The sequence below is a fragment of the Ceratosolen solmsi genome, unplaced genomic scaffold (genome assembly GCF_000503995.2).
Source record: "Ceratosolen solmsi marchali unplaced genomic scaffold, CerSol_1.0 scaffold7, whole genome shotgun sequence".
Taxonomy (NCBI): Eukaryota; Metazoa; Arthropoda; class Insecta; order Hymenoptera; family Agaonidae; genus Ceratosolen; species Ceratosolen solmsi.
Window position 1 is genome coordinate 14,368,567 of NW_011948413.1, and position 16,381 is coordinate 14,384,947.

At 31.3% G+C, this 16,381-nt stretch overlaps 1 protein-coding gene across 1 annotated transcript in view; it reads right to left on the reverse strand.

The window, feature by feature from the left end:
* The window catches only part of LOC105367522 (diacylglycerol kinase theta), a 53,570-nt gene that overhangs the window by 19,760 nt on the left and 17,429 nt on the right, over window positions 1–16,381 (reverse strand). The window contains exons 2-5 of the mRNA XM_011506264.1: window positions 6,009–6,088; window positions 4,852–4,954; window positions 3,577–3,797; window positions 819–975 (exon numbers count right to left, since the gene is read on the reverse strand). Of these exons, the coding sequence (XP_011504566.1) occupies window positions 819–975; window positions 3,577–3,797; window positions 4,852–4,954; window positions 6,009–6,088 (561 nt within the window). The remainder of the gene's footprint in view (window positions 1–818; window positions 976–3,576; window positions 3,798–4,851; window positions 4,955–6,008; window positions 6,089–16,381) is intronic.

Below are 16,381 nucleotides of genomic sequence, written 5' to 3' on the forward strand. Positions count from 1 at the left end.
TCCCGATAACAATGTCTTACGGCATCTTATATAATAACCAACAAGTCACGCCGGGATCGAGCGCATTGACATTATGGTCCGATCGCGGCACATCGCCGCAAAAAAAAAAAAAAAAAAAAAAAAAAAAAAAAAAAAAAGCTCATTTCATATATTTTATTATACACACGAGATTCGGGAAAGCAAGCACAATGCAACTGTAGCTCCGCGGTTTTCTCCTCGCGTCGCATTAAAACGCTCGTAGGTCGGCAAGAATCATTCATAAAAAAGAGAGAGAGGTGCCTCTCGGCCATTAATCAAAGCCGCGTTTCCACGCGAGTGGATCCTCCGAGTGAGTTCACCGCCTAGTTCGCATTTATAAGGCAAAAGACCAGATGGCCCGTGCCACCGATGTCAAGTCGAGTCAAAGTCGCTTCCCCCTTCTCTTCCAACTAGTCTCCTTTCCTTTCGTCTTTTACCGCTACTAGCTGGGCCTTTATTATTCGTCTTTGTTATCTTGTACATGTGAATACGCTGTCGGATAAATTTAAATAAAAGGGAAAGCTGTTAATTGAAATCTGAATGCTAATGAAGTATATAAGCTCTGTTCAACTTTAATAGCAAGCCGTTGATTATCAAATTTTTTATTAAATAACATAATAATTTTACGTTTTACGATATTACTGAAGGCTCTGAAGAATAATACTCAATAGCACACGGCCAATGATAATTTACGAATGTTATTTAATAAAAAAAAACAACATTTTTTAACATATAACTAAACGATCGTGTTGGGAATGATCAAATGCCAGAGAGACTGCAGGCGACGATATAATACTCACGCGCTAAGACTTCTTTTCGCCGAACCTGCACCCCGATGATCGCCTCCATAGGTACTTCGGTCCTCGGAATGCTGACTGCGTGCGGCGGTAGGTAGATAGGCTCGAGGATACCGAAGGTGCACTCCTCGGGGATCTCCTTGTAGCAGACGGCATGGGACTATGTGGATTGCAGGTGACAGTTTTTTTTTTTTTTTTTTTTTAAACATTAAACTTTCTTTCTTCGTTAGTTTGCTGTGTGTAACTAAGCTACGGGTTGCATGACATTGGAGCAGGTGAGGAAATCTGGAGAGCCTATTTGAAATAATCGTGAAGCAGTAGTTGACGGTCTATGCCAACATTAGAATTTCAGTTTTGTTCAGTTTAAAATTTCAGTAGCTAGCGATAACGCGACTTCGGACATAATCTCTTACCTACGTTTACGCTCGTTTTTCAAAACATTTTTGACAATTGCATTCGAAGAAAGGATGTAAGTCATTAAAGAGATTTCATAGAATGATTATGGCGCGTTTCACCGTGCGGATAAGAGATCTTAATTTATTATATAATTCATTAAAATTATAATCAATGACAATCAACTTCATCGACTACTTTTATATCGTTTAAATGATCGTGTTAAACTCGAGATTTTCTTCAAGCCTTTGAGACATCATATTACTATAAATATTGCATTTAGCCAAGTGCGGAAGCTCTAAATTTTTGTTTGTTTTTTGTTTTTTTGTTTTTTGTTTTTTATTTTTGTTTTTTTTTTTTTAGTTTTTTTTTTTTTTTTTTTTTTTTTTTTGTTTCTAAATTATTGTGATAAATTCGTATCGATGATGAACAGTTAAATTATTCCCATCGAATTTTCATTATGTTCATTAAATAAATGTAATGAAAATCATATGTAACATAACTATTATGAAATTAAAGTAACCTTATAATATTAAAATTTGCAACAAGAGTGACTTAAAATGCACGAATATAATCATATGATCGGTCGTTTCGATATTTTACACGCATGATATTCCTTAATGAAAAAATTAGGAAAAATTGCAAAGTGATCAATTACTCATGAAATATTCATGATTGTAAAAAAAAAAAAAAAAAAAAATTCCATTAAATATACCGATGTTTTATCATATACTTTGTTTCGGTTATAAGATTTGCCATAATGATCTAATAATGTAATAATTATAACAAAGATATCAAAGTATTTCAAATATGGACGAGTAACCAATAAATCGGGTTACACACATAAAAAGAGATGTCTCGAATAATGACCCCAGTGAGCACTTAAGTTCTCTTTAGTACATTCATTGTGCGGAATTTTATTACCGTATTTTTATACGTGATAGATCGTAACGACAGAGTGTAATTAGAATTTTTAAGTATGTGCGATGGCATATTTGACAATTGGCTTGATCGAGAAAAAAAGGAGAAATCGAAAATCTGACATTTTTTGTGACCGCATTTCACATGCACAAGATTTTCAATGAATCCCGTTTTGAACAATTTAACATGCGATTAATAAATATTTTATTCAATAAAACGCGTTGTTACAAGATAAGGCGAAGAAACAAATTGAGATGAAAAATTGTTATACTTAGTTTTAATTGATTGCACATATATAAGCCGAAGTGTCGTAAGGTATCGTTAAAATATTTTCTTCTCGTATGATAAACATTGAAGCAAATGTGAAAAAAAAAACAAATTGAATCAGCTTTCGTAGGAGCCAAATGAAATCCTATATATTACGAATATAATTTCGAATACATTGGACTTTCAATAAGTGAATTTTAATACACTAGAGTTGTAGATCTTGAGATTTTCATTTGAATTGTAAATTTCAAATTCTATAAGTTTGTAATAAAAATCAAGGATACTTCCAGAATTAACTTGTACAAAGTTAAGCTTGAATTTCTAATACAAATGAATTAACATAGCAGCACGAAAGATAAAACATAAAATATATCACACAAAAAAGGCGAATTTTAAAAATATATGTCGTATTATGCAGAATAAGGACTAATAGCCGTGAATTCAGATTAATCTTAAAAATCCTTGTGATTTTAAAAGCTTGTGATTTTTTTATTATTATTATTTTTTTTCTTATTTATTTATTTATATTTTTTTATTATTATATACACTTGTTAGAATGAATAAAATGAAAAAATAAAATAATATAAGAAATGTTATTAAAAATAGCTGTACGGTATTGCATATTCTATTATTGTATATTTTGCATAGTAACTAATACAATCGGATATTAGCGAGTGAAATTCAAGAAATTCCAAGTATTATTTTCTCCATGTTTTGCTCCTCGTTAATCATTCGAAAGTAAATACAGGAATTAAGCGAAATGACTTTTAATTTAATGAAGCTTGAAAATAGGTGGCAATATCTCTACCTCGGCTAATTTCTATTTCTATTTACATTTATATCTATTTATAACAAAAAACAAAAAACAAAAAGAACAAAAACAAAACACTCGCACCTTCGACTCCCGTTCGCCAATAAGGCAGCGATACATATAGATAACTACAATTCTCATCATAGGACATCTCGACGTTGTTGCATTATGATCTGTCGAATGGACGGAGGATGAGGAGAAAGAGCGCGGCAGGCAACCATGTCCTCTCAAGCACAAAAGCGACCCTCGCAAGCCGTATTGACCCGAGTTCGTAGCTCGCCAGATCTCCTCTCGAACGGTGGGCGGGCGGGCGGGCGGGCAATTAGTAATAATGGCCAAGCAGGTGAATCGAGTCCCGGACTTACTAACCGTTATGCCGCACCACTCGCAACGATAACCGGCGAGATACTCGGCGGAGAAGCAGGTCTTCTTGCAGAGGGCGCACTTGGAGTTGCTGGGCAGGTTACCCTCCCGCCAGTGGTGGCTGTGCTTCATCGAGGACAACTCCTTGCCTGGCAGGTACGTGGCGTTCTCCTTGCAATCCGCCACCGCGAAGTCTTGACAATCCGTGTGAACGAAGTACTCGCATACTTGCAACAGACACGAGTTGGCAAATTTTGGCGTTAGATCGTCCGTCTCGCTTACCTTACGGTACGGCACGGCTTATCTTATTAGCAGACTCGACTTATAGCAGCCGCGCTCGCGATTACGGTATCATTGGTTCGTCGCACGCAATTCGTATGAGCCTTTTTTCATCGCTTAGAACGTTTTTTTTTTTTTTTTTTTGGCTATTTGCGCATTCGAGTCAGCCGTAGTCGCGTTAATTTTTTACTTTCTACCAATGATTTCCATTAAAGTTCCATTATTGGGTTAACCGAGCTAATACAACTTTTACGTTAGTTTTCAGAATACACGAAGCATCGAATGCAATGGGCAATCCTATTTAATATCGGTAGTAGAACGATCGATAAATTTCTTAAATTTATTTTTCTTTAATTGCATTGACTCATTAATTGTGGAAAAGGTATTAAGTTGGGGCACATATAGCAAGCACCTTTAAAATTTATCTGCAAATTAATTTTAAGTACAATCCTTTTTAGCCTCATTTAGAGGTATCATATTTATAATATACTCGAAATATTTTATAACCCTTTAATGGATCAGATGGTTACAGTTAAATGTTGCGTGTATGTTTTTTTTTGTATATTTTTCTTCACAAGTAAAGTCAATTTGTCGTTACTTATTAACTTATTAGTATGATATTACTGCCGAAACTTGATCTGACCGATGTTTAACGTATGCATTAATTATCTATGATTATTATTATATGACTTTTAACAACTATATTTTTACCGTATTTGAAGAAAAAAAGTAAAAAACAAACAACGTCAATACAAGAAAACAAATATTAAATAATAAAATTTTCAATTAAGAGAGACATTATGTTTCACAATACTAATTGCAACCTACAATATTCACTATTAATTACGCACATTCTTTTATAAATGTTCAACTTGTTCCCTTCGGCAAATTCACATCAATGCGATTACAATGCTGTTTATGTGCCGTATGTAAATTATAGAATTAAATTTTTCACACACAATTAAATATTGACATTGTTCAAAAATTGAAATTGATCCTTACTTTCGCAATGTACAGACAGATTGTCATCTAGCCGTTTTCGACAAACGTTGCAGAATTTCTTCCTGTGATGTACCTGTTCAGACCAACAATGTGCAACCGGGTTCTGTAAACAGGAACGTTTTTACTGAGATTGGAATACATTTTTTCTAAACTGATGAAAATTTTATGTAATTGGCTAATGTTTTTTTTAATCCTTTTGCAGAAATAAAATTGCTTTCCTATATATTTATACGTATCCGTATTTTTTATTTAAATTTCACATTTCGAATAAATTACATATAAATATAGTTCAAATTGAAAAGGGTTCTGATGTTTGTTTTCATTTTTCTTGGAATCTACATTCATATTAATATTTTCTTTTAATGATTCCAATTGCACGTAGTCTGTAGAAAAAATTCTCTCGTGATAATAATTACAAATTATGACTGATTAAATCCTTTCATATAATATCTTACAATTAATGAATTTAATTAAAAATGTTTTATATTAAAATTTATTAATATTATTATTAATATTATTATTATTATTATTATTATTATTATTATTATTGCGTAGGTATTTTTTTTAATATCAAAATTTACTTCATTCTTGAACTTTGAGATTAATTATTATTCTATATTCTCAAGTGGAATATGCGTAGTACAATATAATTAAAAAATAAATCTATCATAATTTTAAATATTTTAAAGCATAGATTATACAAATAATGCATAATTGTTGAAAATTTTTCAAATATAAACTTTAAAGCAAAATGTACAGTTATTGCGTTTTATATGAATACTATTTATAATAAAAAAATCCCCTTTTTTTTCTTTCTAATGAATGAAACCTTAGTATTCTATGGTTTATATGCCGTATAATATAGTGAGAAGTAAAGAGTGTAAAAGAAATTTAATGACAGTTAATAAATGACTCGTCCAAAGTTACGTCCGCATTATCTAAATTATGCAATATTTTTATACTCTGTAAACAATTGAAAGCTAAAGTTTGTCTAAGCTTTAATCTGTACCGTGTAAACAACAGAACCCTGATACGCTCTGAATAGAGTAGCATAAACTTTTCTAAAAACAGCTTTAGTAATCCGAAAGTTAAAAATAATTAGTGATGGTAAAAAAAGAATATTCACTAGGATACAGTGGCGAACGACAATATTTTACCTTAATAAGATTTGCGGAGATGCTCGAGCAGGGAGAAACGACCGTTTTGAGACAGCGCTCGTGCACCACAAAGTTGCAAACTGAAAACAAACGTCATTGTTTTGATGAATAGTCGACCAGCACAGTAATCGTCACATTTATATGTACAATCGAAAACGCAATTGAATTCTGCTCGGATTTCGTGCGCGAAACTTCAAATCAGATATAACAATTTTCATTAAACGCTTGTTTAGATTTTATGTAATTCAACTGCAGTTTGACAATAATGCTTAATAATAATAATAAATATTTGAAAGAAAGTGACGCTTTGTATTAATTATTTCATATAGGATTTATATTAATTTGCAACTGTAATAATTTGAAGTTGACAGGTTCTATAAAGTATAACAACTAGTCAATAAATAATGCTTAATAAGCAATATTACCTTAAAGTACTTAAAATCAGATCAAATATCGAAATTATTTTAAAGAAAAATGAAAAAACATTTTTCGTTAAAAAAAATAAATATTAATAAATATATATATATATATATATATATATTTAGAGAGGGGGAGGAGGGGGAGAGGGAGAGAGAGAGCATTGATTATATACAAAAATTGTTGTATTATAATTTGGATAAATAGCAAACGGTACAATTAATTAATATTCATTGATCGTTTTCCATAGGAATTTATAATTAAACAAATAATTTAAATAAACAAATAATTCAATAAATGCTCAATCTACAATAAAAGCAAAAAATTTTATTATCTATTTATATATTAAAATTACGGACGTTAAAAATGATAATTTTAAAACAACAATTAACATTTCAAAGTTTTTAAAGAATTTCAAATATTAGACAAACAATTTTTCATTCTACGTAATTGATTTGAAATTATATTCAACGGCAATGTTCGTTTATTTTATATTAAAATAATTTTTTAATTCTGGAATGTTATTTGTTAATTTAAAAAAATATGTTACTCTTAATATGTTCATTAGAAACTTTATTTTATATTAATTAGTTAAATTAAATTTTATACTTAAAAAGTTTTTAACGTTTATATACAAAGCAAACACTAGAATATACGATAAAATATAAAATTTTTAAATATTTTAGTTTATTATTAATATATTTTTGAAGTATTTAAAACTAGGGAGTATTTTTTAATAAAAATATTGAATGTTGATTTTTACAAAAAAAAAGAAAAGAAATAAAGAAGCATTTATATCGATAAAATTTCATTATACTATTAAAAATAACATAATAAAATTGTTTTTTGAAATGGAAATAGTAATTAAATATATATTACAACTATAACAAATAAATCATAAAAAATATCTATTTAGAATAAAATACTTTAAACAGAAATTACTTTTTTTTTTTTTAATATAACTTTAGTGAACTATAAGATTTCTCTAGATTAGTTACTTACAGAAAATATTAAAATGTATTACTCTACATCTAATTAAGATGAATATAAATATTTGTATGAATTTTATTTTGTTGATTTATTAAGAAAGAAATATTTTTACACTGTTTCCTCTAATCTCGTGTATAAGTACATAAGTTTTGTTTTGGGAAATACATGACGACTTCACCAATTAATTTGAACGTGAAACATCTTAATTATAATTATTAAATATGCATTTAGATTAATACGGCACCACAATTCATAAAGTACATAAATACTATTGATAAGTTAAATTTTAAAAGCATTTGTACAAATATAAACAAATATTCATACACAAATGGATTATTACACGTACGTGTGTATAACATAACGTGTCTATGAAATACATTTTGGAGGGTTTTTAGTATTTTTAGACTGTAATCTAACAACCGATAATTATCTCCATAATATTACTGAATATTTAAAAGCCGATGGAATTGATTGAAAAGCTTCATTTTATTTTTTTTTTTATACCTTACGAGTTAATTAACATAGAGGCGTTTAATTTAGTAATATATACATTTTATTTACCATTTGAGAATTAATTTATTGTAAATAATTTATGTTTGTATATTGTAATTGAAAATTCAATGTAATTATCGATAATTGAATTTGCATACGAGCATTTCAATTATTTAAAGAAACTTTCATGATCATGAGTCACAATTATTGAAAGTATAATGAGTGCAATTGCTATTGAAAGCTGAATTATTTGCTATTTGAAACTAAAATTGATTGATTAGTTGTGTGCTTTGAAACAGCATTGGTGTTGTTGTTGTTGTTTTTTTTTTTTAATCTAATATGCGAGGAGCTACAAAAAAAAAAGTGTGGATAATTTAAAAATTGAACTAAATTAGCAAATGGAGAAGGACTATGGAATAAATGTTAGGATAAATAGCCTTGAACGCTTAAATATAAGGACGATTTAAATGGCTATTAAAGATCACAGTACTAAACGATTCGTTCCATCATTTTGTTATTAGTTAAATGCTCAAACTTTCCATTTATCTTCAATGTTTCCCAAAGTTTTAAATGCAAGAGATTTGTCAGCGTCGTGACCCTTCCATATTCTACTCATCCCCGCTATTCTAACGCTGAGCTTCTAACGCAACAATATCTTCATCTCAGTGCCCTCCTTAAATCCCGTTACATTTTCCAATTCACTGAATATTTGGCTTGAATGTAAAATGTGGACGATCATTATATAAAAAAAGCACTTTTATCTCACCGACATCGCGAACTCGGCGCACACAATTCACGAGACACTCGAGACATTTGCCAAATTAAAGTCGAGGCATTAAAGCCGGGCGAAGCGTTGGGAGAAGCGTTGGGAGAAGCGCCGGGAGAAGCGCCGGGAGAAGCGCCGGGAGAAGCGTCGGTAAAAGCGTCGGGAGAAGCGTCGGGAGAAGCACCCGGGGCCATTTCCACCTTGGCGAAAAACCGCGTCCGGGGGAGACGTCGGTCGCCTCGTTGGATTGATCGTAGTGGCGTCGGTGCCGCTAGGCTGTGCGCACCGCAACGTCTTTCCGGCGTCGCGGCGTATAACGGAAACGTCACGAGGTTGAAAGGGGCCTTTCACTAACTCCCCCCCCCCCACACCACCACCACCACAACCACATCTCGATCCCGCGGAATTTATCGACAATGCGTATGTAGGCCGGGCATTGTGCGCGAGACACTGCGAACAGAGCCGCCGATCATCCTCCCCCGACCCTTGTTTAACGCTATTAAACGCTATAATCCTTCGGCCTTTATCTAGCTCCTATACATATATATCTGTATTTATAATCCTGTGCCACGGCTCCTTTTTTCTCTCCTTCGTCCATGGCATTCGCTTTTCCCGCAGAGCTTTCGCCACTTTAATTGTCGCTTTTAAGGACGTGCACTTGTGCGCGTAAGATATGCGGAAATGATTCGAGCCGACCATAAATTACCTCGACGTCGCGATTTACCGACTACTTTTGGCGAATTTATATTTTAAACACGAACTCAGCGACTTTCGATTAATCTCTCGTGGTATTTTAACGAGCGGTCGGATAAATATACAGAGGATGAATTTGCTAATTGATCCGTGGGAAGTCAATTTTTGCGCACGACATCAAGGCTCGCGCTTTCGTTTGTTCGTCTTGTAACAAAAATCCTTGATTCTTTCATTGCAAGGGGGAAAAAATTTGGATCGATCACCTATAAACGACGATTCATGTATTTCATACGTTGTATATTATTTTTTTGTAATATCATATCGAGAAGTGTCTAGAAGATAGTGATGAAATGTGCAAAAGCCGAAAATTTTTGAATTAACATAATGCTAGTCTTGTTAAATACAGAATAATAAATAATTAACATGCAGTGTAACAAATTTCATGATCGATTGAAAAGTGCAGCAATTTTTCAACGTCAAGCGATGAAATACTTCAGCGTTAAAACTATTTCAATTCGAACACAAACTTCAACATTTTTAATACACTTACAATTTCAAGAAAAATATTCACATACGCAATTGATTACTTTCATATTTTAGCACATTATAATGTAAATTGCGCTTTACTTAATTACCAGACAATTTTATAAATATCAATAACAACATTTCCATACAAACATATTATGTAAACGTTTTATCTTTCTTATTCCAATATAATTAATTTTTCTTGTATTATATACTTTGTTTATTATAATAAAGCATGAATAAACAAATATTTACAAGTGTAAAAATACAATGTATTTTAATTTTTGTATAAATACAAGTCATATTTATTATTATATATTGAATTTCATGAAGTCTTCAACTCGTCACTTTTTTCTAAAAAGCACAAATTTATTCTGATACTTAGCGAGCTGATTAGACACTATATATGATGATGATGATGATGATGATGATGATGATGTGTGTGTGTGTGTGTGTGTGTGTGTACGTACGTACGTATGCATGTATGTATGGATTTAAGTAATAAGAAAAAAAGAAGAAAAACCACTTCACCCAGTAAAATATTATGTTAGACAAAATTTTAATAAATTATAGAGAGTATTATTATCTATGTATTTTATCATACATGTGAATTAAAATTCAATTAAGAATTTTAATTGTTTATCGTATAATTATATTATTTTTGTCGATATTTTTAATTTCATTGGATAAAAACATGGTTTTATCAATATAGCGTAGATATACTAAAATATATCCAACACATAAAGTAACAAAATAATAATGACGTTAATGAAATATACCTACGTGCGCAAAAAACTCATTATTCTTTTTTTCATTTCGTAAAGCAAACTAAATTACTTAGTACGTTAAATTAAATATAAAAGAAATTTTACATTGCAACAATTGTATAGTGAAATGACCCAGAAGTTTTACATAATAAAATACATTAAAATAAAAATATTATCAAACGATCAAAATTTATTTAATTTATTCGATTATATGTTTAATTAAGTGCTTAGAAGGTGGACGAAAACATACGACCAGCATTTATTATAATAATATGTTTTATCTGTTAAAAGTTCTTTTAACACAAAGATAATGAAGTTACTTTTTTTCTAATTTACTATATAAATTATATCTATGATTATTCATTATTTTAATATAGTACGTGACGCATAAAAATAAATTAATTTAATATATATACACATATATTTATATATGCGCAAAAAATGTCTTGAGATTAATTTGACAGATAACACAAATTTTGGTATCGAATGTTCGCTTAATAGAAAATACGTTAATTATTGATAACAAATATTCCCTGATCTTTATATTCAATCTTCAAAATCATAAAGTTAACTTTATTAGAGTAAAAATCTACTGTATCTGTATTTGTATAAAAATGTAGTGCATTCATTATTTTTCTCTTCGTTATGCATTTTGAGCTATAAATAATTTCTTTTATGTTTGTGAAAACATTGAATTATATATGTCATCGAATACTTATTAATACAGTTGATATTAAACAAAATAGATAATAATTTTTATATATTTATGTATAATTGACATAATTAATGTATTAATTATTATTATCGTAGACCTATTGTAACTAAAATCATTACACAATATTGTACAAACTTTATGTTACAGATGACTGAATAGATGATCTCTATGAATAAATATTATCTGTTCACATTATGTTAAATTAAATTTATTTTTCTCGATATTTTCATTTCATTTCATTTCAGAGTTTAATTCATGACCTGTCAATAAATAGATAATACTCATAACCTGCAAGTATTGACTAAATTGACAAAGCAACAAATTCTTTATGCAAGTAGTGACATAATTTACATATAAAAAAAAAAAAAAAAAAAACTCTTTAACGTATGTAAAAATATTATCTGGATGTTAATGCAAATACTACAAAAAGGTTAAACTAATATTCCAAAGCAAAAACTTGTTTTGCTTATATATTTGTTTTTTGTTTTTCATAAAAAGAAAAAAAAAGAAAAAAAAAGCTTCACATAAACAGTGTGTGTCTTCGTACATAAAAACCGATTTATCATGATCTAAAAAAGAATGGAAAGCATGTTTCAAACGTTAAACGTGTTGATCTACGATTACTCAAATGAAGAAAACTTAATTCCCATCTAACACACTAAATATACATATAATAATACGAATATCTACTTAAAATGCGACATTACAATTAACAAAGTGAATAGCGAATGTAATAATATTTATTCTTGAATAACGAGTTTGTCTGCACGCAAATATATTAATGAAAATTGGGTCAACCCTTAAAAGTGCACTTTATGGTTTGTCTTTGGGTGTTTATGCGTTTGCGTATGCGTGCCAGTTCGTTGCATCGAGCGTTACGCCCAATTTCCAATGTTGCTTTATCAGGAACATCGGCTTACGTCATCGAAAAGCAACGCGATCTTAGCTGCAAAAAAAAAAAGAAAAGGGGGAAAGAAGGAGAAAAGTTTTGAAGAGAGGTGGATGTTTGCAATAAGAGAAAGAAAAAAAACTTCGCGCGCGAGCATAGAGAAACAAAGTGATTGGCCACAGCAATGAAAGAAAAACAGTCTTACTCTGGTAGTGTAAAAACAGAACGAGAAAGCACTGGTAAAGTTGTATTCATATCTAGTCCAAAAAGAAAGAAGTCAAGCGTAGTTTCTAAAATTTTATTTTTAATTTTCATGACAACTGAATCACAGAGAATAATGTAACGAGTTGAAAAGCTAATTTTTATATTTAAAATTTGGTGAATTAAAATAAATTACTTGTTATTTCGTAAACACACACACACACACGCGCGCACGCACACCCGCGTACGCATACACGAACAAGTATATATATATATATATATATATATATATACATATTTAGTACGAGAATTGTATGTAAAGTATATAATATTATTACAGTAAAATATTTGACACACATCTCGGAATTTTCGTAAATGCAGTACATTTCTTGAAATTTATAATGAAGCCAATATATAGAAAAGTAATATGAGGTAAATAAAAGATTTTACTATTCATTTTAAGTTTACGACATTAACGTCCAAAAATTAATTAAAAATTCAATTTGGTTAATTATAATTACATAGTAAATATGCAATATACATCGTTAAGAATCACTATTAATTTATAATTATTTTGTGATTAAATAATTCTTTTTTTTCATCTACATATTTTGTTTGTATTTTTTGTTTTTGCTTTTGTTTTTTGCTTGCTTATTTGTTTGTTTTATGTTTGTTTGTTTGTTTTTTGTTTTTTGTTTTTTGTTTTTGTTTTTTAATGAAAATAAAGCAACCATTAAATCAGTAGGAATTAGAATGAAATAATTTTATTTAAAGTATAAATTATATTTTGATATTCTTAGTAGGTCGCATTACTGATATTTTATAGGATTCTTAAATATTTTATATAAATTTAGGATATAAAAATTATAGTTATCGAATGACATTGAAATTTACAGATTGGCTATTTGAACATCAATTATGCTTTCCGATTGTGAACATTACTTTTGTATAATTTTGAAAACTACATTCCCTCATAATTTTAATGCAATTGACAATGTTTTTAATAAATTTATAACAAAATCACGTTACTTTATTGTTAAAATTTTTTCATAAAAATATATTTTAAATAATTATGTAAAAATTAATTCATTGTTGTAGTGTAAAAATATAACTGATGGTGCAAACTCCAACTAATGTATGAATGCAAAAACAAAATATGCTTGCGTACAACTGTAGTTCATTAAAGTTTTATAAGATTTCTTGTGTTAAGCTCAAATGTCGAGAATCCGTGTCGGAAATGCGTTATAAAAAAAAATCTCAAAAGTTTGATTAACAAGCGCAAATATTTGTTGTTTTGAGCTCAAAAAAAAAAAAAAAAAAAATTCTAAACGATTACGAAACATTTTTTAAACAATTTTCTTTTTTCCACTCAACATATTTTTTTATGTAATTCAAGTCGGTCCCATATGCGCGCATCATTAATATTTACGCTAATAAGCACGCGAGGAAATTGTATTCTCGAGACTTCAAGAGGTCAGAGTTGAATTTTTTTTAATTGTACTCGTTTGCTCTAGGTTCGCCAAGGCTTCGGTGTCAATGCTTGATACAATACAGTAGAAAGGCCGAGTGCCTCAAGAATGGGGATAATTAAAATCGATTACGAAGAGAGAGAGAGAGAGAGAGAGAGCCAAAGCGGTCGAATAAATAATTAAAGTCGACAAAGTCGCGTCTAGTAAACTTCTTTAGTGAAATAGTCGTTGATTAAGGATCAAACGATAAATTCACATCCCCGTGGCGCACGCACAATCGGTCCTCGAAACGCGTATAAAAAAGTAGACGCACGAGCTTGCAGAGGCCATGGCAAGGAAGACGAGGAGAAAACAAAAGTCAGGCGAACAGCAATAAAACGAGAGCCGGGCAGGGAAACTCGATAGATCGCCGAGAGAGATGACGAGGCGATAGGAGAGGTCGAAAGGCCCACGTATACAGCTCGGAAGCACGCCAATTCGTGACGCTCGTAAGGAGTGAGAGGGCGAGGAGGCGGGAGGGAGGCAGCAAGGACGGTGGAATCCTTCGGCGTTTCCGTTTCTTAAAAATAAAGGCCGTCCTTGATTAAGGCTACCATCACCGGGATAAGGGTTAAGGGGTGAGTCGAGAGGGGTGGCAATGATGACGCTCACGAATCGCCCGCAGACGAAAACGCGCGCAACGTTGCTGTTTATAAATATAATGAGGGCGCCGATGCCGCCTACTCGCTTCGCTTTCCTTCGCACTTTCGTAACTTACTCGTCTTATTCCACCTCCCCTCCGTCCCCCGTCACCCGTCACCCGTCACCCGTCACCCGTCACCCGACCCTTCGTCCGGGACTTTTTATGCACGGGATTCGCGGTACATCATTATTATTGACGGCCTAGGCCCGCACTCGCTCGCTGCATAAGCTTCACCGAGAATTCGTCCCTCGCCGCTCGGCAAAATCGGCCTTACCACCACCCCCGACATTGTACTAAATCCTCGAGGCCGAAGATCTCGCGGTGTCAAATTTTTGGTGCTCGAATGGAGTTGCGCATGAAAATCAACATCGTAAACCAACACTGACTTTTAGCCTTCACCAACTCAAGTACCACTCTCGTCTATATTTGGCTACAAATTCTTGGTGTTTCCTGCTCTAGGATTTCGTGTCGGCATTTCGTTTCTCTATTTACATGATTCGCGTCAGTCAAAGCCGCGTGTATTGAGCAGGCATTTTCAATTTGTTGAATCCAATTAAAAATTCAAGCGATAAATTTTATTGCGGATAAAGAAAAGCCTGGGTATTGTAATTCGCGATGACGATGAAATATTTATTCGACCGTAACACAGTGCAAAAGAAAGTATATGTCCGCACCAAGTAGTGACTTTTAATTCCGTCAGACGTACTTAGTAATAGCAAGTGGACTATTCTATTATACGTGCGTCAAGTGCTTGGATATGCTCTTCCTTGAATATTCCGATAGTCTTTTGATAATATTATGAATTTCGATAATTCTGATTAACTTTAAAGCCTTTATTTACTTATTATTTGAGTAAATTTCTATTATAGCAGACGAGTAGCTGCTGGGTTCTACGTAGTCGTGCCTTCTGTTCTGCAACAAAGATATGACATTTATAAAATTAGTGATAAAAAATTTTTTCATCTCAGTTACAAAACGTTGGTAACGAATTTTTAATCTCGAGATTTTCTGTTCTCAAAATAAGTGTCACGATATATCTAGGTTAGAAAAACTGTGAATATACAGCAGATCCACTATTATAAAAGATTTTTGGAGCCAAGCGAATTATGAATTCAAAAAGTTTCTCTATTTTCAGCACTAACGTCAAATATTCGACGAAAACTACTGTGATTGAGATTTAGGAGTTTCTATTCTATCATCCCTGTTTAATTACTATTTCTATTTTTGCATTTATTTATGCATTATTAAACAGCTTCTCCACTCCTTATAATCTATTATTTGATTTTAACTCAACAATGATAATGTAGACAACGCCATTAGCATTCGAAAATTTATTATCCAATATAATTTACGTAAAATAACATATATATCTCGCAGTCTACGTTATTTAAAACAACGTTATTTAAAAAATACAAACGTATCTATTGTTTTTTCTTCTATTTCATTGTTTTTTTTGTTGTTTTTTTTTATTTTGATCTAAGATAAGAGGTCACTGAAGGAACCGACTAGTTTTTCCATATATTCGAAAATTTATTTGACGCTCTATATTAAAGATTCTTGATTATTTCTGAATTTAGTCTGAATTTTGCTAAGTCATTTATAACATTAGCAAACACTTTTTATTGTAGATTTGGCAGAAAATAAGGCGCCAAGCCGTTCGTTTGTCTCTGCGCGCATTAATAATCAATGAGCTCTTTCGAATGTATTGTGCGGTATTCCACCACTCGGTTACTCTCATCCCTTCTCTCTCTCTCTCTCTCTCTCTCT